The 25,293-nt window shown below is 50.5% G+C and overlaps 1 protein-coding gene across 1 annotated transcript in view; it reads right to left on the reverse strand.

Moving 5' to 3' along the window:
• CCDC33 (coiled-coil domain containing 33) overlaps positions 1 to 25,293 on the reverse strand; it is a gene marked incomplete at both ends in the record, with an annotated part of 97,087 nt that overhangs the window by 60,875 nt on the left and 10,919 nt on the right. Inside the window, 5 exons of the mRNA XM_080654407.1 lie at positions 5,747 to 5,867; positions 7,060 to 7,151; positions 9,766 to 9,882; positions 11,425 to 11,534; positions 19,151 to 19,284. Of these exons, the coding sequence (XP_080510533.1) occupies positions 5,747 to 5,867; positions 7,060 to 7,151; positions 9,766 to 9,882; positions 11,425 to 11,534; positions 19,151 to 19,284 (574 nt within the window). The remainder of the gene's footprint in view (positions 1 to 5,746; positions 5,868 to 7,059; positions 7,152 to 9,765; positions 9,883 to 11,424; positions 11,535 to 19,150; positions 19,285 to 25,293) is intronic.

Consider the following 25,293-nt stretch of genomic DNA (forward strand, 5'->3'; position numbering starts at 1 on the left):
AGAAGTAACATTTGTCACCCAGAGTTGGCTATTCTGTCATGAACAAGTGCCCCGGTTTCTCCCTTCCTATTTTTCCTATAATAACATGCACTGAATGTTCTTTGACATATCTCTCTATATCTCAAATGGTGTCCTTAGTACTGAAAATAGAAATTTGAGTTAAAAAAATTCCTTATGGGTAGACTGTTTTCCTAAAGAGTTGCACCAACGTTCACACCCATGGCTGCTGGTATCAGAGATGCCAAGTCAGACATGACCTCTCCCCTTGTCACAGCCCCTCTCTGTTCCACACAGGTTTCCCAGCTCCTCGCAGAGGCCACACCAGTTCTTCAACGGACTTTCAGGGGATTTGATGACACATTAATGCAGCAGCTCGTGTACCATTTAAACAATGAAACAAGACAGCATTAACTATAGCCCCCAAATAAGGGTCTGCGACGTCTGGGTGTGGTCAGAAAAGCCACCTGGTAGGAAGAGGGACCAGTGGAAGGCTCTGAAGGAGGACCGGCAGGGCAAGGGAGAAAGGAAGGTCTTCTGGGTGGGAAAACAGCCCAGCAAAAACGTGGAAGTGGCTTGGGTGGAAGGTGCCTGGAACAATAGGGGACTCCAGGTGGAGGAGGCCCAGAATGGGGGGAGTGGGGACTGAGACATGGGGGTGTCACCCTATAACCCCAGCAGGCCATCCTGCACATCCCAGCACAGGGCGGTCATTGGTGCACTCTCTCCTAGTGGCTGACTTGCCTCTGCCCCCAGCCAGAGGCTGTCAGCAACAGTGGAAGAGGCCCCACCTCCCATTCCCCGCTGGAATCAGTCATCACTGGAAAGGTCAACGCAAATGCACCACCGGCTTCAGGGGCTATTGATGGAGGATCACAACACTTCAGTGGGTCTTCTCCCCCCGCGGTGGCAGGGCCCTGATGCTGTCACAGTAATGTGCCTGCTCCAGCTCTGAGGCTCAGCTGGAGGTTCAGCTGAGTCTGTCCCATCCCTCCCCCTGGGGAGGGGGGTTGTAGGCACTTCGGGGGCCTGAACACAGGCAGTGGCTGAGGTGATGACAGTGTTTCTGCGAGCAGGCGATGGGACAGTGCCCAGACAGGGCTTGGCTGTGAGGCCAGGTAGAGAAGCTGCTTCTAGGTTCAATGGCACTTGGAAGTGACCTTTTAGGATTGATTGCCAAACCATGCCATCCCAAAGCCCTCCCCTGCCCCCCATTCTCCTGGGTGCCAGAGGAGCATCCACATAGCCTGGACCACCTGCCAGGCACTGGGCACTCAAGGACCTGTGACTCAGTCCCCCGCTGCCCTATCCCTTGCTTCCACCCTGGGAGAGGGGTATTGAATGGCTGCTGGCTGCCCTCTCTGTGGTCTAGTCATGTGTCAAATGAAGTCTACAAAGCCAGAAATGGTGTCTGCCTGCCCAGTATGGACAGCTCCTTCCCTGAATGGTTTCACACAATGAGTCCCCAGAAAAGATCCCTTCAGACTGAGAATTGAGGAGGGGGAGGGGTCAGCCTCTCCTGTGTGTGTAGTGAGCAGGGGATGGGGTGGGGGAGCAAGGAATCAAGGTTAGACCACCTTCAGAGTCTAATGCTAGCACCCTGGTGAAGGTGCTGGTGGCATGTGTGTTGGGTAGGGGAGGCAGGAGGATGGTGGGGTGGGGAGGCGGGTGTAGGTGGGGAAGGGGGAAGGGGAAGCCAATTCCCGCAGTTGCTAACAGGAAAGACCATGGGGCTATGGAATTAAGGAATGTGATTAATATTCAGTTGTGATCTCCAGCAAAGCCTTTAACCTCCAGCCACTGAGGCAGACTTGCCTTCCTTGGAGACAGAGTCTTCATTATGTGGCCCGTGGTCGCTCCTTCCATTTCCCAGGGCCCATCACACCCACACCCACACCACACCCACACCCACACCCACACCACACCCATACCCACACCCACACCCACACCACACCCACACCCACACCACACCCACACCCACATCCACACCACACCACACCCACACCCACACCCACACCACACCCACACCCACATCCACACCACACCTACACCCACACCCACATCCACACCACACCCATACCATACCCATACCACACCCACACCCACACCCACACCCACACCCACACCCACACCCACACCACACCCACACCCACACCACACCCACACCCACATCCACACCACACCCACATCCACACCACACCCACATCCACACCACACCCACATCCACGCCCACACCCACATCCACACCCACACCCACACCACACCCACACCCACTGCTGCCGGTTGTGCTCAAGCATGTGACAGCCATGCTGGGAAGATTAGCTGCCAACAGCTGATGCAGTGTGGGGCCTCAAGGGAGCTAAGATGCCAAGAGACCCGGGTCTATCTCAGCGTTGCTGTGTAACCTTTGGCAAGTCTCTTTCCCTCTCTGTAAGTTAGATTTGTCACCATCCAATGTCTTCTGCTCCATGTCCTGATGAGCTGTTGTGAGGATTGAAGGAGACAATAGATATTTTGCTGTGAAGGTGAAAGTTCAATTCAATTGTACTCAGCAAACGTTGACTGGGGCTTCTCCATGCTAGATGCCTCTGGGGTGCCAAAGGGCATATGGGGGAGCTAGAGCCAGAGCCTGCTCCCCTCTGGAGTTTATCATCTTCCAAGGGGATAGCCCCCCTCCCCGCCCATGATTCATGCAGAGGCCTAAGCAAATTGCAGGTTGTGGAAGCTAGGGTGTCAGAGGAAAAAGCAATGATTTCTGACCTGGGAAAGTGAGAACCTAAGATCATGTAGTTGGTAATGAGGAGGAAGACCATTCAGGCTCAGAGTACAGTAGAGCTGAAGACTGAGAGGTGAGAGGGGACAGTACAGGTGTGGAGAACAGCCAGTTACCCAGTGGGACTAGAGAATGCCTGTGAGAATTGGAGCAGTGAGTCAGGAGGCTGGAGGAAATGAGGCCTGTGTATCTGGCTAACAGTGAGGGCTTTGTCCTATGGGTGATAGGGACAAGAGGTCCAGAGGAAGGGACTAGCCCTGGGCAGGAGGTCATTGTGGCTGCTTCTGACAAGATGTATGGGAGAAGCCTGAGTGGAGGCATGGCCAGCACTAGGGCAGGATCTGTGGGATGACAAGGGACCCCATGAGAGGTTGAGTACAGGCTGGCTGCGGAGGCTGAGACAGGAGATGATGCTGGGCGCAGACAGCTTCTCTCACCACTGCTTTTGTTTCATTAGCCAGGAGCTCTGCCTCAGCTCTGTAGCAAGCCAGGCCAATAGGAGCAGCCTGTTGGGCAATGTCCCCCCTCAAAGGTTCTGGGAGGAGGGTAGGAGTAAGTCCTAAGTCTCAGACTTGTGCTGGGTCCAGCAGACTCATCAGAGCTCAGATTTTGCCATCGTTCCCAGGCTCTGAGAGGGGTGAACAGACACTGAGGGCCATCTACCTCTCAACCATTCCCCTCCTCCCTCCTAGCCAACAGAACCCACTTGGGGCCAGTAGGCCCCCTTCTCCTGCATTAGCTACTGCAAGGTGATGTCATACTCCTCCTCAGGATTGGCTGAGAGAAATGCATGTGTCCTAGTTCTGGCCAATGAGATGAGAGGGGTGGTCTGCCAGGGGTTGCAGGGGAGGTTTCAAGTTCCTCATTAAGACCCTTTCCTCTGGTCTTGGTCATGTCTAGATGAGATGCTGAGACATTTTGCCTTCATGAGTTGTCCAGCTGAGGATGGCAGGGGTGTTGGAAAGATCCTGAGTCCTTGAGGACACTGCTGAGCCAGTAGATCAACCAATTCTAGCATGGGGGGCCCTTTTGATGTATGATAATAAATCTCCTTAGAATTTAAGTCCATGTGAGTTGGGGTTCCTGTTACTTGTAGCCAAACATGACAAGGGCAATGTCCAGGCGGGCCTCAAAGGGGGCATTTGGCATCAAGGGAGGGGCATCTATAAAAAGGATGGAGCCCATTTAGCCTCCACCCCAAGCTTGGGCACTTTGCACAGGTTAGCCCTCTACGTTTCCTAACAGTTCAATAAGGTAGTAATCAGTAGGTCTAGAGAAATTGGGCAGCTTGCCAAAGGTCACTCAGTAAGTCACAGAGGTGGAGTCCAGCCTCAAACCTCTGCCCATAGTGCTTTGGCTGGCGGGCAGCTGGTGGGAAATCACAGCACTCCAACATGTCAGAGAGGCAGATCCTAGGGTTAACCCATTTCCCGCCCCCCCCCACCGCCCCCCCCGCCGCCCCGGCCCAACTGGAGAGAAGAGGGAACTGAAGCTCAGAGTGGGGACAAGGCAGGTCTGTGTGAGTTCTGAGCCCAGGGTTGCTGACTGGTGTCCCTTCCAGGTGGGGCTCTGCCCACTAACGACCTCTTCTCACTTGTACTACAGAAGCTCACCTCCCACTGCTGGCACCTGGGCACCTCTGTGCTGGCTGCCAGTGAGCTCTCAACCTGGCCCAACTGCCATAGTACTGGGTGACCTTCCACAAGTGTTCTGCCATCGCTGGACCTCTGGCCTTGAGTCCCACACATGCAAGAGGCACTGCGGCAAGTTTCTGTATTAAGGGGTACCTCTGCCACCCAGACTAGCCAGGCAGCAAAAGCAGCCAGAGAAGGGCTGGGGGTGGGGAGAGGTTCACTCATTAAAGCAGCCAGTGCCTCCTACCCCTTGGGACTGCCTGCTGATTGGTTTATAATTTTCTGGGCAAATGCAGGTCCATGTGTGAGATGACTCTGGGGAAATCAAGCCAAGGATTGGCTTGGGTTTGAAGCCTTTGTCCCCAGGGTCCCCCTTTGTTCCACCCCTCCCTACCACCATCACTCTTGTCCATGTCGATCCGAACCTTCTTCAAATGTCTTTGCCTTTAAATGAAGATTGTAGCTCTGAAAGAGTGCCTCATTTTATATTTGCCATGTCAGGCATGAACATTGGTAGACAGACAACAGGAAGAACGTCCCAAGCACCCTGTCTTCTTTAAGGCCCCTGGGAATGTTGGGACCATCGTGTGGGGCAAGCTCCTGCTGAAGTGCAGACCATGGGAAAAGATAGCCATTTGCCTGGACTCAGACACTCTCTGCACACCCCTCCCCAATATACTCAGACACACTGGCCTCCTCTCCAATCCCGACATGCACCCCCACCTGCACACCTGTGCTCTTGTTCCTACTTGCCCTGCTAAACACTCCCTACTAAAAACTCAAGTCCTGCAGCTGGATGCCCAGGCTTCACATCCCTCTCACCTCTAATTAAAGCAAATTTTTATTGTGGTGAAATATACACAAAAAAATTTTACCACTTTAGCCACTACCTACTTTTAGAACTTTTCCAACATCCCAAACAGAAACTCTATACCATTAAAAACTAACTTCCCCATTCTCCCTGGCCCCAGTCCCTGGCAACTACCATTCTACTTTCTGTCTCTGAATTTGCCTCTTTAGGTACCACATTTAAGTGGAATCACAATATTTGTCTTTTTTCTGTCTTCTCTCCTCTGATTTTTACAGCTCTGGCCAGCCCCTCCTGGTTTGTTATTAGATTATCCATTGTCTGGTGTTGATGTTTACCCTTTTCACCAGACCAAGAGCTTCCTGTGGGCTGCTTCTCTGCAGCACAGACGGCATAGCCCTAGGCACACGGCAGATTCGGTGAGCTCCATAGTCAAGTGAACAGCTGACTGACTGAGTGAGGGACTGGATGAATGTGTGGGTGAGTTACTAGAGGTCTGGACCAGTGAGAAGTGAAGTAGGGAAGGAGCCATACCTGAGGGCACCCGTTCTGGCTGACTTGAGGAACATCGAAGTTCATCACAGATGGAATAGGGAAGGAGAGTGGGGTGAAAGGCAACCCCAGGGAGGCTGGATCCTGGTTCATCTGACTGACCCTGGGGAGGCAAGGAGACAGGGGTCAAGCACTGCTCAAGGCTGCTGTCCTTCAGGCCCTGTGTCCAGCACCCTTGACGCTGTGCCCAAGTATGGCAGCCAAGGGCCCCCAAGTGGACTCAGGATTGATGTGAGAGGAAAGTGCAGTGGCCCACCTAGGACAGGTAATGGGTCCTGGTCCTTCTGATCAGGTAAGGGCCTTGGGAAAGCTCATCTTGGTCAGGGGATGGGATGCAGCTCCCAGGTTTCCTTCCCCATGACTCACCGTGGCCTTGGCCACATCTGAATGCCCCAGCTGCCCGTCTTTAAAATGGGTCTTGCATCCCTGCCTCACCTTTAGAAGACCTTGTGAGAATAGCCCACCCCCATGGTGAAATTCTGGTTTAGGCTTGGGTGGCATGGAGGCTGCAGGGGTGGGATTCAGGTTGTGTGTGTGTGTGTGTGTGCGCACACACACACACACACACACACACACACACACACACACTCCCTGAGCTCATAGAAGGGCTGGGAGTGAGGGCATCAGTTATCTTCATTCCTCCAACCAGCAAGGAGGCCTCATAGTTTGTCAGAATTCAACAGATGAAGCAGATGAGTCAGGGAATCCTCCCAGACCATCAGTCAGTAGAAGCGCAGAGGCAGACAGCTCCAGGAGATGGTGCTGTCAGAGAGGGCACATTTTCCCTAGGGAACTCTCCACACTGTGTGTCTCCAGTGGCCAATCTAGACTGAATCCCCTCCTGAGGACTGTGATGCTCATACCCAAAAAGAGGTCTGGGGGGAGGGGGATGAGCTGGGGCTGCAGCCAGGGAGACCTCATGGAGGGCAAGGAAGGGGACCCTTGGGCAAGGCTAAAGGTCATGAAGTTCTGAGATGACCCTTAGGCTGCCTCCTTTGGGAACAACCACCAGACAGTGAACCACCTTGGCCCTGAATTCGAGTGGTGGGTATGAGATGGAGAGGTAGATTGAAAGGGCTGAGGACCCCCTTTCTTCATAGTATGCTGACCCCCCTCAGCCTGCTCTCAGGAGGGGTCTGAACTGCCCCTCTCCATGGGCTGTGGGTAGCTTCCTGGGTCCTCAGTCCCAGTGGGAAGGCTTGAAGGGCCTTGTGGGGAGGGCAGGGTTCTAGCCATCCCTCTCCTCTGTATTCTGCCCCCCTCCCTCCTTGCTCACACCACTTGGCCTTACTCACTTAAACTCCGTGTAGTTGGGAACCACCCGGGCAATGACCACCATGGGACTGGGGTTGTTGACTAGGGGTTCATTTATTCCCCGAAGAAAGACCTGGGGAAGAGAGGAGGCAGGTGAGCCCCAGATGGCCTTTGGCTCTCTCCGGAGCATGGTTAGCTAGCCTGCCTGCCATCTTTCTTTCCAAGGATGGGCTCATTTCTGCCACCATACCTCTGCACCTGCTCCTGTCTCTCTAGGGTCTTTCTCTGCTCAAGGCTACTGTCCTTCAGGCCCTGTGCCAGGCATTGGGTGGGCAGCAAGAGAAGACACGGATTCTGTCCCACATACCTCCCCTGCCATCCCAGGCAGCTCCTGATCTGGATCTGGGCCCTCAATCCTTGTTCCCCCCAGCTGAGATTCCTGTGGCTTCTTTTACTTCTTTGACCCCTCACTGGCCTCTACTCTTGTCCCAAAACCATCCCCTTTCCCAGGCAATTTGATACATGGTGGCAAAATTGCTGTCTTAAATTAGATTATGTAATTTCTCTGCTTGAGATTCAGCAGTGACCGCCCTTCCCCCCACTACCCTTAGAATAAATGCCATAATTTTTACCATGATAGTCAAGGCCTGCACAAATTGGCCTGTCTGCCCCTTGGCCCACATCTCCTGCTAGCCCCCCAGGCTCCACAGGGGCAGGGACTTATCTACCTCATTCACTGCTGTATTTCCAGCTTTTAGCAAAAGCACCTGGCTCAGAGTAGAAGCCCCATGTGTGTTTGTGGGATAAATGAATGCCATCAATGAGGAGAAAAGGGGGGCAAGGGTAGGAAGAAGATGACTGTGTTTATGAGGGTGAGAGAAACAACCATAGAGACTTGGGAGGGGAAGAAGGAGGAGGATAGCAGTGGCCTCAGGGAGAGGGCTGGGGTTGAGCTAGTCTTGGAGGCTGGGTGGGATCCTTACTATAGGTCTACTCTAGCTCAGCCACTTACTAAGTCTGGGTCATTAAGTCACTGTGGCCAGTCCCTGCTTCACTCTGGGCCTTAATGTCCTAACTTGTACACTGAGGGGTTGACCATAATTTACCTGGTCCTTTTAGTTCTGATCTTCAAAGGGAGGAGAGTGCCTAGGAGTAGGGACTTATTCTGGACCCCTCTCCCTTTCCTCCCCTCCACCCTCAGCTCTCTCTCCTAAGCCCCTTGGTCGGGACCCATTCCTGACCCATCTCAGCTGGCTGCCAGCTGTGAGCTGATAAGTATTTAAAATAGTGCTTAGAGGCTGTCAGCTGTGGGGGCCTCTGAAGACTGAATCCCTTCTCCAAATTCAAATGATGAAATCTCTGATGATGGCATTTCAAACTTGGGATGGGGATGGGAGTCTGGGCCTGAGGGATTTTACTGGAATGCTGTCAGGCTCTATTGCTTACAGGGACTCCAACAGGTGTAAGGGCTAAGAGGGAGGGTCTGAAAGGTGAGTAGGGGGACTAATTTATCACTGTTCTGGGCTGAATGGTCAGGTGTTGGATGAGACAGCTGCCCAAGCACACCTGCTCATGACAGCCCTGTGAGGAATAAGAACAATTTCTTCTCCCACTGTCCTCTCTGGTCTGCCATAGGAGCCTATAGGGAGGACATCTATGCTGGGGCAGGGGAGGGTACTGGAGGGCAGAGGAGCCCAGACTCTACAGGGGGGGCGCTTATCCACAGTGAGCCCCCTGCAGGTCAAGGTGTTCTTTGTGCAGGAAAGAGCATGATTGAAGAGGGGGGTGAGGGGAGCAGAGGGTGCCTACAGGTCTGACACATGCTGGCATCCATGAGATGGCTATGGGGAAGCAGATGTGTGGGCCAAGAGATCTGCGCTCCCATATCAGACTGCTCCTGAGGCTCCATGGCCCCAGCTGTGAAATGGGACTGAAGAACACTTCTTGCTCTGTCATGGGATGGATCAGGGGAAGGGGCAGGGGCAGGGGAAGCCTGAAGCTTGGGCCTCCCTGCCTCCACCCTGATCAGATTCAGGTCATGGCTGGATTTGAATCTGTCACTCCTGGGCAGTTTGAAGACTGGGAGGGAAAGGAGAGGGGTTAAGGTATCTGGACTATATCCTCCTGGAGCATCACCAATCCTCCTGAAGCCCTGAAAGGCTTAGTATAGAAAACAATGGTGGTGGGTGTGTGTGGAAATAGGGCCTTCGCCTGGCCTGGCTAATGGAAGGCTCTATAAATAGTTATTGAATGAATGAATGAATGAATGAATGAATACCTAATTAGAAAAGCAGCCAAAGCTCTTCAGAAATAGGATTCAAGGAAATATAGGGTGGCCCTAAAACTTTCACTTGGGGGATGTAGGCCCTACGTCAGGGGTCACTACTTTGGGAGGGACAGAACAGTAGAGAAATAATCAGGAGATATGAGCCAAGGTGGGGGCTTTTCCTGCCCCCATGAGATTCAGACAGACCTTGCGCTTTGGAAGTCTCTGTAGCACTCCCTGCATGGTGTGTGAGGAACAGAGTGAGGGAAGAGAAGGTTAGGTCAGGGCTGCATGCCTGGAAAGTGCTGGATAATGCTAGGCATCGTTTATCTTCATCTCCATCATCTCTGCCATCTCAAGGCTATTCTTCACAAACCACTTCTGCTATTTTGAAAGTCCCAGTCTTCCCCAGACACCTCTGCCCCACACCATCAAAATTTGACCCCTTTTTGCCCTGCCCCCAAGGGACCCAGGCTGGCACCTCCAGAGCTCTGTGGTTACAGTCAACTTGGCGGGGGATGAAGCTGCCCTTCCGGACAACAGTTGCATACAGTTGGGTCTTGGCAGTGGCTTCATTAGCTTTCCCAATCTTGGTGGGCTGGGAATAGAGTCAGGGAAGAAGACACACAAGAAGAAGCTTGACCCTGGCCATAAATCCAGCCCTCTGCAGACAAGCATTGGCATTGCTCCACCAGGGCGCCAAGCTGATAATTAAAGGCTCCTTGTGAGCCCTTCCAAGGAGATCAATATAATAAATCTTCCGTTGTCTATTTGAATATTTCATTGCCCTCACAAGGACCATGCCTGCCAGCTGTCTTTGTAAAGATGTGATAACTAGGCTTGGACAGAGAGCCAGGAGGCCTGGGTGATGCTCCCAGAACTATAGCTGAAGTACTGAGTCTCCCACGTGAGTCACTAATCTCTCTGGGCTTTGCTTCCTTGCCTCATTCTGAGGTCCTGAGTGTGGGGTTCTCCTTGAGGCATAGGGAACGCGCAGTCCCCTGAGATCATGATTGAGGAGTCATTTGAAAAGGAGGTCAGTACCAGGGCCTGGGGAAGGGAGGCAGGAAGGGAACTAGCCTGAACTGAGCACCTACTATGTGCTGAGCATAGTAGGTGCTTTATGCACATCATTGTTTTTGATCCTCCAAAAGGCCATGTTAGGAGGCATATTATCTTAATTTTGTTGATGAGGAATGGAGACCCAGGGGGTTAAGCAGCTTCCTATGGATATATAGCTAGTAAGCAGAAGACCTGAGAGAGGAACCCAACAATTCAACTTCACATTGTTCTTTACTCTGAACCACTGTAGGGAATTGGAGCGCACAGTGGAGGAGAGAGAAATGATGCTTCTGCTTTTCTTTGGCCCAGTGCCTGGCACACAGTAGGTGCTTAATAAGTACTTGAGCAACGAGAGAGTAAATTCACCTTTCCACCAATCAGCTTTGGGGAGAGGGGGTAGGCAGGGGAGCTGGCTTAGGATGCTCAGACCATAAAATGAGTGGCCTGAGGCCCACTAGATGGGTGCATTCCAGGGAACACCTTATCTTTCATATACCCCAACTCTCTTCAGGCTTCCTCCTGCCAAGGTAGCATGTGGAGGCAGCACTGAGTGAACTGGTTGGGAGATGGTGTCACCTGGACTCACACTTGACTCTGCACCTCACTTGCTCTGTGATCCAGGATGAGAGGATTCTTCTCTCCTGAGTCTCAGTCCTATGTATGCAAAGTAGAATTCATCTTGAGAATTAGAGATGGTGTGTATACCATATAGCCCAGGACCTGGAACATAGCAGGTACTTTGCAAATACTGTATGAAATTGATTTTTAGATATACTCTTACTCTTTCAACATATATGAAATCTAGAATGCATTTTCAGTTGGTGTATTAACTTAATGTGGTAGATATTCTATGCCATTTTGGCTGTTTTATGAAGATCAATTTGGAGAATTCCAAATTTTTATGGATATCATTCCTGTCTATTTGCCAGGAGCTGTGTTTCCTGAGCCCCACAAGGTCCTAGACTGGTCATACTTCAGGGTGGGCATGGATGCCCAGAGCCACTCTGAGGGAATAGCTGGGGGCTCCCTGCTACCTGTCCCAGGCCCATGTGGGCCAGAGCACAGGGCTCTGACTTACCTTCACCAGCTCAAAGTGGTAGGGGTGGAAGACACGCAAGTACTTGATGGGGATTTGATAGAACAGCAGCTCCTCTTTTTTGTTGTTGTCCACCACCTTAAGGACCACATCTGGAGAGAGAAAAATGGAGCACAGAGTTAGGATCAGGCTTAGCTGACCACTATCCCTCCCTCTGAGTTGAGAGACATTGCTGAGAGTAGGGGAGCAGGGGCCACACTGAGGAATCCACACACAGGCACACTTCACAAGCACTGCCTGAGCCCCTGCACAGGATAAGGCTCTATGCTAAGTGCTGCTAGAACCCAAAGATGCCATGCTTATCTAGTTGGTCTAGAACAGCTGTGGGCAAACTACGGCCCGCGGGCCGGATCCGGCCCGTTCGGCTGTTCTATCGGGCCCGCGGAGCCGAAAGAGCGGAAAGTTCTCTTGCTCTCCCCTCCGCTCCTTCACCAGCAGCAGTGTTAACATGGCAACGTCGGGAAACACGGCCGCAGCTCCTTCTTCTGAGTGGGAGGATTTATATCCGCCCATTCAGTAGAAAGAACAACCTCTCAATCTTCCAGAGGCTCCTTGTAATGCCCGCGGACGCGTCCCCCGACATCACCCTGGGAATGCGTAGACACGTTATCGTGGTGATGTAGGGAGACACGCCCCTGGAGAGCACAGTATCAGAGCCTTTCTGAGGTAAGATTAAGAGCTCTACTCAAACACAATTTTTTCCTGTTCCCACATTCTGTACATCACAATGACTTGTTAATAAAACAACAAAGACTTTCAGCTTTTAGGGCTTGTATCCACTGCAGTTTTTTTTCCCACTGTGGACGCGCGCAGCAGGGAAAAAGACATACAGAGGACATGTCACACTAGCCATGCTGCGGCTGCATTTTTTTGCTGATACGGATGCGGTATCAGTAACGCTACCGTGGCCACTAACCACATGTGTTAGCGGCAAAACAAATGCATTTTGCGCTGCATTTGCTTCTCCCCCTTGCACCTGTAAAAATGCGTGCTACAGGGCATTTATGTTAACATGCACCACTGCACATTAGCGTCAACGCAAACATGATGGCAACCTGTGTACCCTGCATTAACCCTAGCTGCGCTGCATTGCAGTACTGCACCACACTGCAACGGCAGCACGGCTAGTGTGAACGAATCCTAATTCAGTGGGTTGAACAAAAAGATTGTATAGAAATGTGATGAACTAAAGATTTTATTACAAAATCGCTTAATTTCAGGGTTTCAGAAGTAATTGGACAAATGAAAAACTGAAAATCAAATGTTCATATCTAATACTTGGATGAAACCCTTTCCTGGTAATGACAGCCTGGAGTCTTGTACTTATGGACATCACCAGATGCTGGGTTTTCTCCTTTGTAATGCTCTGCCAGGCTGTCACAGTAAGGGTATATATATATATATATATATATATATATATATATATATATACATAAATATCCTGCCATTTCCAGCTTTTAATAAGAAAAACTGTTGCAATGGGCACTTAAAAGTGGCACTTGGTTGTTTTTATAGAGTCCAGTGGATGCAATCTGACATTGATAACGGGCTCTTTCACACTATGTGCACTGCGGCTGTTTTTTGCCAGTAATGGAAGTGCTAGTGGTAACTACTGGTTACCCATGTTTTGCACTGCCCTAGCACCTCCCATACAAGTGTGTCTGGAAGACACAGCAATGTGCAGCTATGTGTGTTACCATAAACAAAGGGCCTGTGTGAAAGATACACAGGTTTCCTATGGAGGAAAGGGGTTGTTCTCTATGGTCAGGGTGTGCCTCTGTCCCATGTCTGAACTTTTCCAGATGATTTTGTTATATATATATTTTTTAGAAGACCAAAAATGTTATAGTAGAGCAAATTTAATCACTTGTTTTTATACTTTACTGTCTTATTTTAGTAAAGAATTTAATAAGAGAACGGTACTGTTGGTTTTAGCCCAATATTAAACATGAGTGGACCACAGAAAAGGAAAGTGGACAGTGAATGCCGAGTGTTTAAGAGGGAGTGGACAACAAAATATTTTTTCACCGAAGTCCGATCAATGCCAGTATGTCTGATATGCCAGGAAACACTTGCAGTCTTCAAAGAGTACAATCTCAGCCGTCACTTTGCCACAAAGCATGGCAACTATGCTAGCAAGCAGTCACCTCAAGAACGGGAGGCTACTGCACAGAGGTTGATGGCTAAATTATAGGCTCAGCAAAATGTCTTTCACAGACAAACTGCAATTCAAGAGACAACTACCAAAGCAAGTTTTATGCTATCATTCAAATTAGCAAAAGCTAGCAAACCTCTCTCTGAAAGCGAGTTTTTGAAAGAATGTATGATAGAGACAGCAGGTCTCTTGTGTCCAGAGAGCAAAGGCAAGTTTGAAAAACTCAGCTTATCACGCAGGACAGTGACTCATCGAGTGGAACTGATTGATGAAGACTTGGCCAGCAAGTTAAATAGTAAGGCAGAGTTCTTTAAGTTTTATTCACTAGCATTGGATGAAAGTAATGACGTAAAGGACACTGCTCAGCTCTTAATTTTTATCCGAGGGATTAGTGACAATTCTGAAATTATGGAGGAGTTTTTAGCCATGGAGCCACTGAAAGGAAAAACACGGGGAGAGGACTTGTATGACCGGGTGTCTACTGTCATCGAGAAAATGAAGCTACCATGGAGTAAACTTGCTAATGTCACAACAGATGGATCTCCAAATTTAACTGGAAAAAATGTTGGACTGCTAAAAAGCATTCAGGATAAAGTGAAAGAGGAGAAACCTAACCAAGATTTTTTTTTTATTAAAATATATATTTTATTGATTTTTTACAGAGAGGAAGGGATAGAGAGTTAGAAACATCGATGAGAGAGAAACATCAATCAGCTGCCTCCTGCACACCTCCCACAGGGGATGCGCCCGCAACCAAGATACATGCCCTTGACTGGAATCGAACCCGGGACCTCTCAGTTCCCAGGCCGACGCTCTATCCACTGAGCCAAACCCACCAGGGCCAAGATGTTATTTTTCTTCACTGTATTATTCACCAGGAATCATTGTGCAAGTCTATATTACAACTTAATCATGTTGTTAATCCAGTCGTAAAGCTTGTTAATTTCATTCGAGCAAAGGGACTTCAGCACCATCAGTTTATTAAGTTTCTGGAGGAAACTGATGCGGATCACCACGACTTACTTTACCACTCTCGTGTCCACTGGTTGAGTTTGGGCAAAGTTTTCCAACGAGTGTGGGAGCTCAAAGAAGAGATTGGTGCATTTTTGAAATTAAAGGGGAAGTCTGATGAATTTACTGAGCTGAGTGACAAGAATTGGCTGTGTGACTTTGCATTTGCTGTAGATATATTTTCACATTTGAATGAGCTAAATGTGAAGCTACAGGGAAAAGATCAGTATGTAGATGACATGTACACTAATGTGAAAGCCTTTAAATCGATGCTGATTTTCTTTTCCAGACAAATTTCAGACAAAGTCTTCACTCATTTTGCCACACTAGCCACACAGAAGGAGACCATCCAAAACGTGAAGAAATACAGCAAATCACTGGCTGACCTGCATGCAGAATTCTGTCGTCAGTTTTCTGATGTTGAAAAAATTGACCAGTCACTTCAACTGGTGGCCTGTCCTTTGTCACAAAACCCTGAAACAGCACCAGAAGAGGTGCAACTGGAACTCATCGATCTTCAGTCTGACTTTGTCCTAAAGGAGAAATTCAGTTCTCTTGAACTAAGAGACTTTTATGCTTCACTTAATGAAGCCACTTTTCCAAACATCCGGAGGATGGCACAGAAGATACTGGTGCTGTTTGGGTCAACCTATGTTTGTGAGCAGACATTTAGCATCATGAACATCAACAAAGCCCCTCACAGATCCAGCTTAACTGACGAACACCTCAGATCTATCCTGAGAATAGCCACAACAAAACTAACTCCAGACTTTGATGCATTAGCTAAAAAAGGAGACCAACAACACTATTCCCACTGAAGTTGATGTTTTAAAGACCAAAAACCTTTCAACCCAGTCTACCTTGCCATCTACATCTATGTCCCGGGCATAATTTGGAAGTTGCACTAAAGAAAATGTTTAATTTACTGTTTACACATTTTGTTCTTTTCTATTTGTTTTAGTTTTAAATTATTTTATTATATTTAAGTTTAATTTGAAAGTCTTTTGTACCTTTCCTTTGTTAGGCAATTTTATTTTGCCTTTGCCATCTTCAATATAAGGTATGTTATTGTGCTATGATTCCTCCATTTTTTGAAGTTTCAAATTATAATAATTAGTGTTTACATTCTTCTTGTTAAAATGTTTGAAATGAATAAAACTATTGAAATAATAAAAAAAAGACCGTACCCTTTTATGTAATGATGTTTACTTTGAATTTATATTAGTTCACACAAACACTCCATCCATGCTTTTGTTCCGGCCCTCCGGTCCAGTTTAAGAACCCATTGTGGCCCTCAAGTCAAAAAGTTTGCCCACCCCTGGTCTAGAAACTCCCAGCTCAGGGATGGACACATGCAGAAATGAGCCCAGCCCCCATGGCAGAGATATACATGTGCATGCTCAGAGACACACAAGCAAGTAAGAATAGTACCCCTTTCCAGGCATAAGGCTCCTCCCCTTGGTCACAAACACTCTCACCTGTTCCTCAGGCAGAGATTATCTCTCACATTTTGCAAATGGGGAAAATAGATCTGCTCAAGAAATCTTCAATACAACTGTCAGTAAACGTCTACTCCAACTACATGAAAACTAAACACTAAGAATGATGCACCATTTAGAAAACTCCCTCTAAAGACACTATATTTTGCCATAAAAATGCATAAACTTTGGATAAAATTCAAGGAGAGCACCAATGACCTGGAAATAGTCATAGCAGTACTACTTAGTGAGCACCTACTGTGTGCCAGGCATTTGGGGGGGGGGGGCGTGCTCCTGAGCCTATTCCAAAAAATCCTCACCCTTAAGTAGGAAGGAATCACTATCTCTGTTTTTTTAAACATGGTCACTGGATCTCAGAGAGGTTATATGTCTATGATTTGAAGAGGAAGAGGAGCTGTGGAGAGAGGAAAGGAGTAGACGGGTGGATGAAGGAGTGAGAAGGATTGAGGGAGATGGAGGAGGAAATGAGGTAAAAGAGAGATCTAGAGAATAATGGGAGAGAGGATTGAGGTGGACAAGTGTACTCTTGTGTAGCCCACTTGGCCTCTGCCTCTCTTCCCTGAGAGAATGACATTTCAGAACCAGGGACAGCTACCTGTTCTGTGGGCTAGGCAGGCTGGAAACAGTGCTGCGGGGCCACTTGGAGCTGGGTGAGTCCTTTGGATTAGGGAGTGAAGGTGGAAGCTGAGGGCTTTACTGGTTCCTTTTACTCTCTTTCTTCTCCCCAAAGCTACCCTGGACACATAGAGAGGGAAAGACACTTGCCACATTCCCTCAAAGCTAGCCATATGGGATCCACACTCAAAGGGAAGGGGGAAACTGTGCACCAAAAGGATTTGAGGTTGCCTTGAAGAAACTAGAATAAAACAAGGGAGTTGAAGTAAGCAAATCTGGGTCCTAGTACCAACATACACAAACTTGCTCTGTGACATTTAGCCAGTCACTTAACCTCTCTGAGCTTCATGTTCCTGCTCTGCAAAATGTTAAAACTTTAAAAAGAAAAACGTTGTTCCTCTCCTAATCTTGTTATAGGGAGGGGAATGTGTTTTTCAAGCTATAAAATTCTAAGCAAGTGCTCCTCGTAGCTGTCATTACTTTCCTCCTCGTTAACCATCTGTAGCGCTCCATACATTCACCCAGCCCTGAGCAGACTGAGAAGACTCAGCTGGGGGATTCCAGCATTCCAAACCAAAGCTACAACAGTAGCTGTGGAGGCTTCAGCCCCACATGGCCATTACCCATGGGCTCTGAGCCCCCATATCCAGTTGGAATTTGCTGAGGTCAAACAAGGGGTGAGTGCCCTACCTTCCCCCCCACCCCAATCTCTGTGTGGGCAGCCAGCAGATGAGCTGCAATTGGGTTCCCGTCCCTGTGCTACAAACATGCTTCAACAGCTTTCAACAACTCTGGGCACCGTGCCCCTCAGCCTCCCACTGTCCTTTGCGAGGCCAGCGAGCTATTTCTACCGCCAGCCTGCTTTGGCCCTGACACAGGGTCTGAAACTGCCCCTCCGCCCTTTGCTTTTCATTAACACATCACTGAGTTACCTCCTGCCCTTCCTCCACCTCTTGGCTGGTCCTCCATCTCCCCAACCCTCCCACTGTAGACATCACCACAGCAACCATTTCCAACCAGCATCCATCTACTTCAATATGAAAAGAGGTGTCTGCCAATATTCCCTGCATGTGGGGGCAGGGTCCCCACCTCCTGTCCCCCCTACAGTGAACCCTGCTTCCCTCTCTGCTGCACAGATAGGCTTGAGGCCACTCATCCCATCCTTTCTTGTGTTACCCCAGCTGTGTAGAGCCCAGGGTGGGATCCCAGTCCAGATTCACTTGCCACAGTCACATAGATGCAGGCACACACACACACACACACACACACACACACACACTCTGCACACACAGACATGCATGCCTATAGGCACAGTCACAAGCACATTTTTGAACACACATGATGTTCACACATACACATGAATGAGCATGCAGACATTCACAAAGACAGGTACACACCTGCATTTGTACAAAATCCTAGGTCAATTTTTTCCTCCTCTTTCACATTTTTTCATATCATCCCAACAGCCCCACCTATCCCTTTATGGTGGAAAACAGTCCTCTGGCTTGACCCAAGACTAGCCTCTTTCCCTTTTATTTATGTCCCTCTTCAATCTTTTTCTCTCTTTCCATTTATTGTCTTCACAACTGGTTTTCTGCTCTTTGTGGGGTCTGGTGAGGTTTCAAGGAGGAAGGAAAGCGTGTCACCTGAGAGAAGCACCACCTATGAGATGGGAGCCTGAAGTTCTTCTGACTAAATACTAGATAAGACCAGAGACCAGAGCTCTCACCTGCTCAGGCTCCCAATGGAGAAAGCATAAGTATGCACACGCATGCGTGCACACTGGTACCTTAAATTGTCCGCAGTGTTCGAATTTGTCAGGACATGGGGACTGGGGTGGAGGAGTGAGGATTATCAGGCAGTTTCTGAGAGCAGATCCCGACCCTGGGAAGCACAGGAACACTACTGTGGACAGCGCTGGGCAGGACCAGGCAGGATTGGAAGCCATGTAGGAAAACAGCTAAAACGCTGGACCTACAGTGAGTGCATGGATGCTGAGTCCCTCCGTTCTCCACTTACTGGTTACTTGAGCTTGAGCCAGTTACTTAAGTTCCCTGAACCTCAGTGTTCCCATCTAAGCAGTGGGAGCAGCATTGTTCCTCTGCGGTGCGACTCCTCTGAGAGATACTTGGGGTGTGCCAGGAAGCTGTGATGTGCTGTGTCATTAGGAAATGCAGCAATAACTACCGTGGAAATAACAACAATGGTCATAAAGAAGATAAGCTTCCATCGTCTAGAAAATTCGTTTATGTAGGATAACTCATTTTTCCAGGAGGCTAGGTAGATGAGGAATGACAGTATTATGATTTTTTTCTTTAAAGTGCTTTCAACTGAGCCCAAGGAGGCATTCATGTGGCTTCCAGCTGAGTTGAGAGGGAGCTACTATCCCCTCCCACACACACCGGGCCCACCCAGCCCCCTGTCTTACCTTCTCGCCCCACATCCTCAGCTTGGATCTCCACTGTGACTGTGTCACCCCAGACGGGGGCTTTAGTAGGCTCTGAGGTCACAGATGTGACTGCCTTGGAGTCCTGGTTCTTTGCTTCCTCAGATGTGGTTTTCCTGGGGAGGGACGGGGCAGACTGAGTCAGAGGGAGGGCATCCTGCCTGCTCCTCACCCCTCCTGACTCCACAGTCCCTAAATCTGAGCAAGGAGTGAACAGGGCAAGAAGATCTCTTTCCCAGGCAGACACTCATGTCATCTCAGGCCCAGGGGGAGCCAGGTTTGTCTTCTGCTGCCCTGCCTGCTCCGGTGACCACACTGTCTCGCTGGCCACCTCTGAGGCCTTCACATGGATGCAGGCACCAGAGCTCAGAATGGGGTGGGAGTGGGAGGGACACCTTGCCTGTCTGTCTTCCCGCCTCTGCCAGTGCAGGGCTCTCCAGCAGGCGCTTGTGTACACAGACTCTCCATTATCGTCTTGACCATCTTCTCTAGGTTCTGTTTGGTGGGAGGAAGCCTCCAGGCAGGGTGGCTGTGTGGTACTGTCTGGCTGCCCTTCACTTCACTGAGCCTCTGGCCCAGCTCCCCCAGCTCTGAAACCTTCCAATGGAGCACACACATGCCTTCTGCAGCACCCACTGTGTGCTGGGCCCTGGGCTGGGCACCTGGAGCTGGGCATGGGGGAGGGTGGGGTGAAGAGTTTCTGGCCCTCAAGCACTCATAGGTGGTGCAGTGCCATGTTGTCCAAGGTAAGCTGGAGCTTGGGCCCTCTGCATCCCAGTGCATCTCACAGGTCTCTGGGACAAGAATCCCTGAGATCCAGAGCCATCAAACAGCTCAGTGAGAGAGTTAATATGTGTTCTGCTGAGGAGGTTTTATGTCGGAGCTGTAATGGTACAGCAGTCACAGGTAAGGGGTCATTGGAGAGTCTGTGGCAGGGGGAGCCTTACCACACACTTGGGTGCACAAACAGCACCCCGGGGCGGAGAGCAGAGATGGTGTCCTCACCAGTCTTGGCCCCACTCCCAGAAGTCCCCAAAGGGATTGTGGGGCATAGGAGTCAATCTGCCCCAGGTGTTAGCAGCACCAGCCTGTGGTTCTTCCCAGCCCAGCTTGTTCCTTTCCTCCAGAAAGCACGCTGGCCCCCTGGCCCTCACTGCTCCCTCCATCCTCTGGACTTGAGTGACACAGTAGCCTGACTCCTTGTTCTCTCCTTGTCACAACCCTGCTCCTGTGGATGACCAATCTTGTGGGAGCCCCATCTCCAAGCTCCCCTTCTGCTTTGACTGAGGGGCTGTATGGGTCCAAAACAGGGTCCCTGATTCAGACCATCTGGGTTCCAAACCCCAGCTCTATACCCTACTAGTTGGGTGACTTTGGGCAAGGTATGTAATCTTGCTGTTATCTTCCTTCTTTCATGTGAACGGGGATGATAAATGCAGGGTTGTTGTGGGCATGAAGTGAAACATTATGTGTAAAGTGCCTGCCACATTGTTAAATACCATAAAGTGTTAATAATAAAAATTTTAATTGTCTCTGGCCTGGTGTCTCCCCATTGTCTACAAGTGAGGGTCTTTGGCTGAAGTACTAGAAAGAGTACAGGCTTTTAGCCACACAGAGTTGGGTTTTGAGCCCACAGTTATCTCCTAGCCAGGTCACCCCCCCTCTCTGAGTTGTGCTGCCCTCAAGGGTACTTGGAGGGGCTGGGGAGAAAGTGGGAAGCTCCTGCACACAGAAGGCCCAGGGCCTGATAGTCCCTCATTTGTGGTATAAACAACCTAGGTGTTTCTCAACGGGACATGATTGAGGGCCACATGGAGGGGAGTGAGGGGAGCTCTGATGGAGGGCTGAGGGGAGCAAGGCTGGATCTCCCAGAGAGCTGGAGCCCTCCTCAGACTCAGGGCCCAGGGGGCTGTCAGGATTGAGAGGAGAAGGCATCACTGCTGGAGGCCCTGGAGCTCAGTCTGCCCCACCCCCAGGTCCCTCCCTCAGGCTCTATGACCTCTGCTGACTGAAGGGTGCAATCTGCTGCTGCTCTGTGCTCTGCTTCTCTCCCCTGACAGCTGCCCTCAAAGTCAGAGGCCTCGAAATCAAAGCAGCCTCTTACCCACTCTTGTCTGCCTGCTCTGTGCATTGCCTGCAGGATGCTCGCCTCCACTCTTCCGTGGAAGAACTTAGGGAGGGGGTGTTCCAGGAAGCTGTGGAAGGAGGAAGTCAGCCCTTCTACACCCTAAACACTACTCAAAGCCTCAAAGCTCCTGCACTATGCACAGTTTTTTTTTTAATCCCCTGGGGGCCTCCAAGTGCACTAAGAAGACAGAACCAAGGGTGAGTGAAGGCCTTAAGTCACAAGCAGTGCAGTGACAGAATTCAGGTTGGAACTCATGACCATATTGTCAGCCTGTCTTTCATCCTCCTGTTAGCTTTGGCCTCTTGTCCCTTTCCCTTCTCTATATAAGCTCCTGGGTGTCTGGCAGGAGGAACACCAGGTGGAAAGAGACAGAAGGACCATGAGCAAGGCCAAAGGAGCTGACTTCACTCAGGCATAGAAAGAGTTAAGCAAGCACCTCTCCTTCCTTCCATCAGACACACACCAGAGAGGTGGGTCAGGGCTAGGTGAATGGATATGAAATAAGTCTGGAGGGGTGAGGCCCCAGGGGAAGGAGAGAGCTTTTAGCAAGTGGAGGGAGGCTGTCAGGATAATGGCTTTTCCTGGCACAGCTGACTCCTCCAGGTCTTGATGCTATTCTAGAAACTGAAGAGCTAGAGGGGTCTCTGATTCCACACAGAAGTAGAGAAGGGGACCAGCTCATGCACTACTCCCAGCCCCTATTCTGTGCCTATAGCTGGGCACATGGAAGGCCAAATTCTAGGACCCTCAGGCCCCTGAAGGAACCAGGTCTCCGGTTCAGTCTCAGAGCCCAGGGGCCTCTCCAGGACCTGCTTCCACAGAGCATCTGCAAGATGATGCCCTCCCTCTCTGTCCTTAGAGCTCTGGCCTGGCCTCTAGCTGGGCCTGGGGGAGCTGCTGTTGGCCATGCCACTGTCCTGGGGCTCAGCCTTAACCCAGCCATGGTGGGGAGGGTTCAGAGGCACAGTGCAGCAGTCCTAGATCCAAAGCTGCTGGGAAATGTAACCCCCACACCTGGCTGGGTGCTGGAGGGGTGTGTATGTGTCTGACGAACTCTAGCCAGGTGGCCCTGTGGGGGCCAGGCCCAAGCCCAGCTGTCAGTGAGAGGGAAGACAAAGGACTTTGCTGTTTTTCTGTGAGGTCATAACTAAGGCAAATGTGTGGTCTGGCTCCCAGGAGCTGCTGCTGTGAGCAGAGGTCAGCGGTGGAAAAGTACAGGACATTGATGGACGGTGCATAGGCTCCGGAGCCATCCTCACCCCCCACTGACCTCTGACCACCCGACAAGGCACATACCTCAGGGATGGAACCTGTGTGCCACTGTACCTGCTTACACACACACACACACACACACACACACACACACATACACACACACACACACGCACGCGCTGCCCCAAGGAGGTTTGTGTGCCACAATGTACCAGATCTCTGACCCTATCCCCATCTGCCAGCCCTCAAACTGCCTCCCAGGTCTCTAAGGCTACTTCCAGCACCTGCCCAGCCTGTCCTCTTGGTCTCCCACACTCCTCAAAGCCTCAGAGCATGAACAACTGTCAAGGTCTGGCCTCCTCCAGGGCAGGGCTTTGGAAACCCAGGATGCAGGCCACCTGGCTTTTCCTAAATGCCAATCTCAGACACCAAGTTTGGGTCTGTTCTGGCTGCTGGGTTCCTGGCTGGGCAGACCCCTGAATCTTGAAAGACCAAAAGGATGCTCCCAAAAGAAATGGCACATCCCAAGGACCTCTGAGATGAGCTCTCTGGCAAAGGGAAACATCTTTCTGTAAAACCAGAATGCTGCTCCCCACATCCCCACCCACACTTTATCTGAAACAACTCCACTGTCCTCAGGGGAGCCCCTCATGGGCAACAGGCACCTCTCCCCATGGCAGCTTCTGGAGACACAGGAAGGGGTATACTTTCCATATGGCCCAGGGAAAACCACAGACAGTGCAAAGGCAGGCTCGAGCCCCAGTCTGTGGGGCACTGTCATACCCTCTCTCCTCTCCTGGGGGCACTTACTTGTTCAGAGAAACCTTTTTTCTCTGTTGAGGCAAGAAATGGTGCAGGGTCAAAGAGGGCCCATGACTGTGCCATCTGCCAGCCTTTGAAATGTCCAGCAGTGGCTGCCCTGTGGTCTAGCTGGGTGAGGGGCCCTGGGAGCCATGTTCTTAGGCAGAGGGGGAAGGGCCAGTTGTCAGTCAACACATGACCCCAAGGGATGGAATGACAGTCCCCTTGGTGAAGTACAGGCCTGGATGAGATAGTCCAGGGAGATCTTGCCATGACTTGGGGTCCTTCTCAATGGGTCGCTCTGAACATCCACTCTTCTGAATATCCCCTTTCTTACGAATGCCACCTTAGAGGAGGAGGAATGTGGGTAGACATAGAGGAGAACTTCCCAATCTCGCAAGAATCACTTGAATCACCTGAATCACTCTGATTCTGGTTCTTGACCTAACACGCATGGAGTTCAGTTCAAGTTCTGAGGTCTGGGGCATCTCAGATATAGAGCCCTGTTTCCTGCCCCTTTCCACAAATAACAGCCTCCCTGACAGGTCCTATTACCCAAGGCAGGGGCCTGGAGCCTGCTAACTGCCTTCTGCTTGGGAGACTGTGGGCAAAAGATGAGTGAGTTAGATTTATCTGTGTATTCGCCACCCTCCCAAATCAGGCTGTGAACTCCTTGAGGACAGGGACCTGTCTTGACACTACTGGAACTGTTCCCAGCTCCCAGCCTGGGCACAGTGAGGCCCAGCAAGTGTTTGTGAATGGAGGAAGGGACCCCTGGAAACTCCTGTGGAGACAGAGGCAGCCCCTCCTCTCTGGCTCTGCTAGGCCAGCCCCAGCCCAGACTGCTGGACCCTGCTCTACACAGTGCAGCTCCTCTTTACTGTTCTAGAAGAAGCTCCTGGGCTGGGAGGAGGGCTCAGATCCTCTCAAAGGAAAAGAAGGGGTGCCTCTCAGACACATATAGAGGACACATAGCTATGGAGAAGTCACTGGCCCCTGAGAGAAGAGGACAGCAGCGAAGCTGGATGTGGACGTTGCATCTGAGCGGGAGGAAGAGGCGATGAGGAGAGGCCTAGAGACCCTAACTAAGCTGAGGCAAGTGGTCTGCATGTAAAAACTGGCCTGTTTTACACAGCCACCTGGGTTTCCGGTTTATCTTGAAAATCTGAGAGAGCTGCCTGCATTCTTCCAAGGCAGAAATCAGCGGGGGTGACTCGGGCTGCTTTTCGAAATAACCTGTGTGCTCTCCAGTTCGCCACAGTCGCCTCCACTCTCTATTGCATCACACACCTGGCTGACTGGAGTGCTGAAGGCACTGACTTTGCCTTCCCAGGTACCATTCCTCTGACAGAAGCTCACTGTGTGTGTAAGGACCACAGATGACAGAAATGGGAAGAGCACAAGCAGGAGGAACTATATTGGAACCCAAACACCAGCTTCCTGCCCAGTGGCCTTTCTCACTTTTCAATAGATGCTGGACCATCTAGCATCTGACCTTGAAGCCTATGGGGCCAGACAAGGGCAGAGGGAAGACAGACAAAGCCTGGAAGGGGGATCAAGCCTCCTGGCTACTCATGGTGTCATGGGAGGCAGGAGGAGCCCTGCCAGAAGCTATGCCCATGCTCAGAAACAGCCTGGGCAGAATGCCATGAGGACACCAAGAAAGCCCCCTGGCCTGCCTCACTGCCTGAGATCTCCCCACAAGTACTTCTCCTGGTAAGCATTGCCCTCTTGGACTGCTCCTTCAGGATCCTGGCACTTCTCAGGGAGAGCTCATGCCTTTTGGGTCTGAGTGAGTGTTTCTGGCATGAGAAGATCTCAGGGGCCTGAGCAGTGGTGAGAGGGGGGGATCTGAAAAGAATTCTTATGGCTTCAGTCTGGCTGGGGGCATCGCAGGCCAACCCTTCCTTAACCACTGATGTCAGCTGTGTTTATAGTTCTGGGATACAGGAATGTTCTCAATGAACAAAAATTCTGAAGCTCT

Source organism: Plecotus auritus (genome assembly GCF_963455305.1).
Source record: "Plecotus auritus genome assembly, chromosome: 1".
Lineage (NCBI taxonomy): Eukaryota > Metazoa > Chordata > Mammalia > Chiroptera > Vespertilionidae > Plecotus > Plecotus auritus.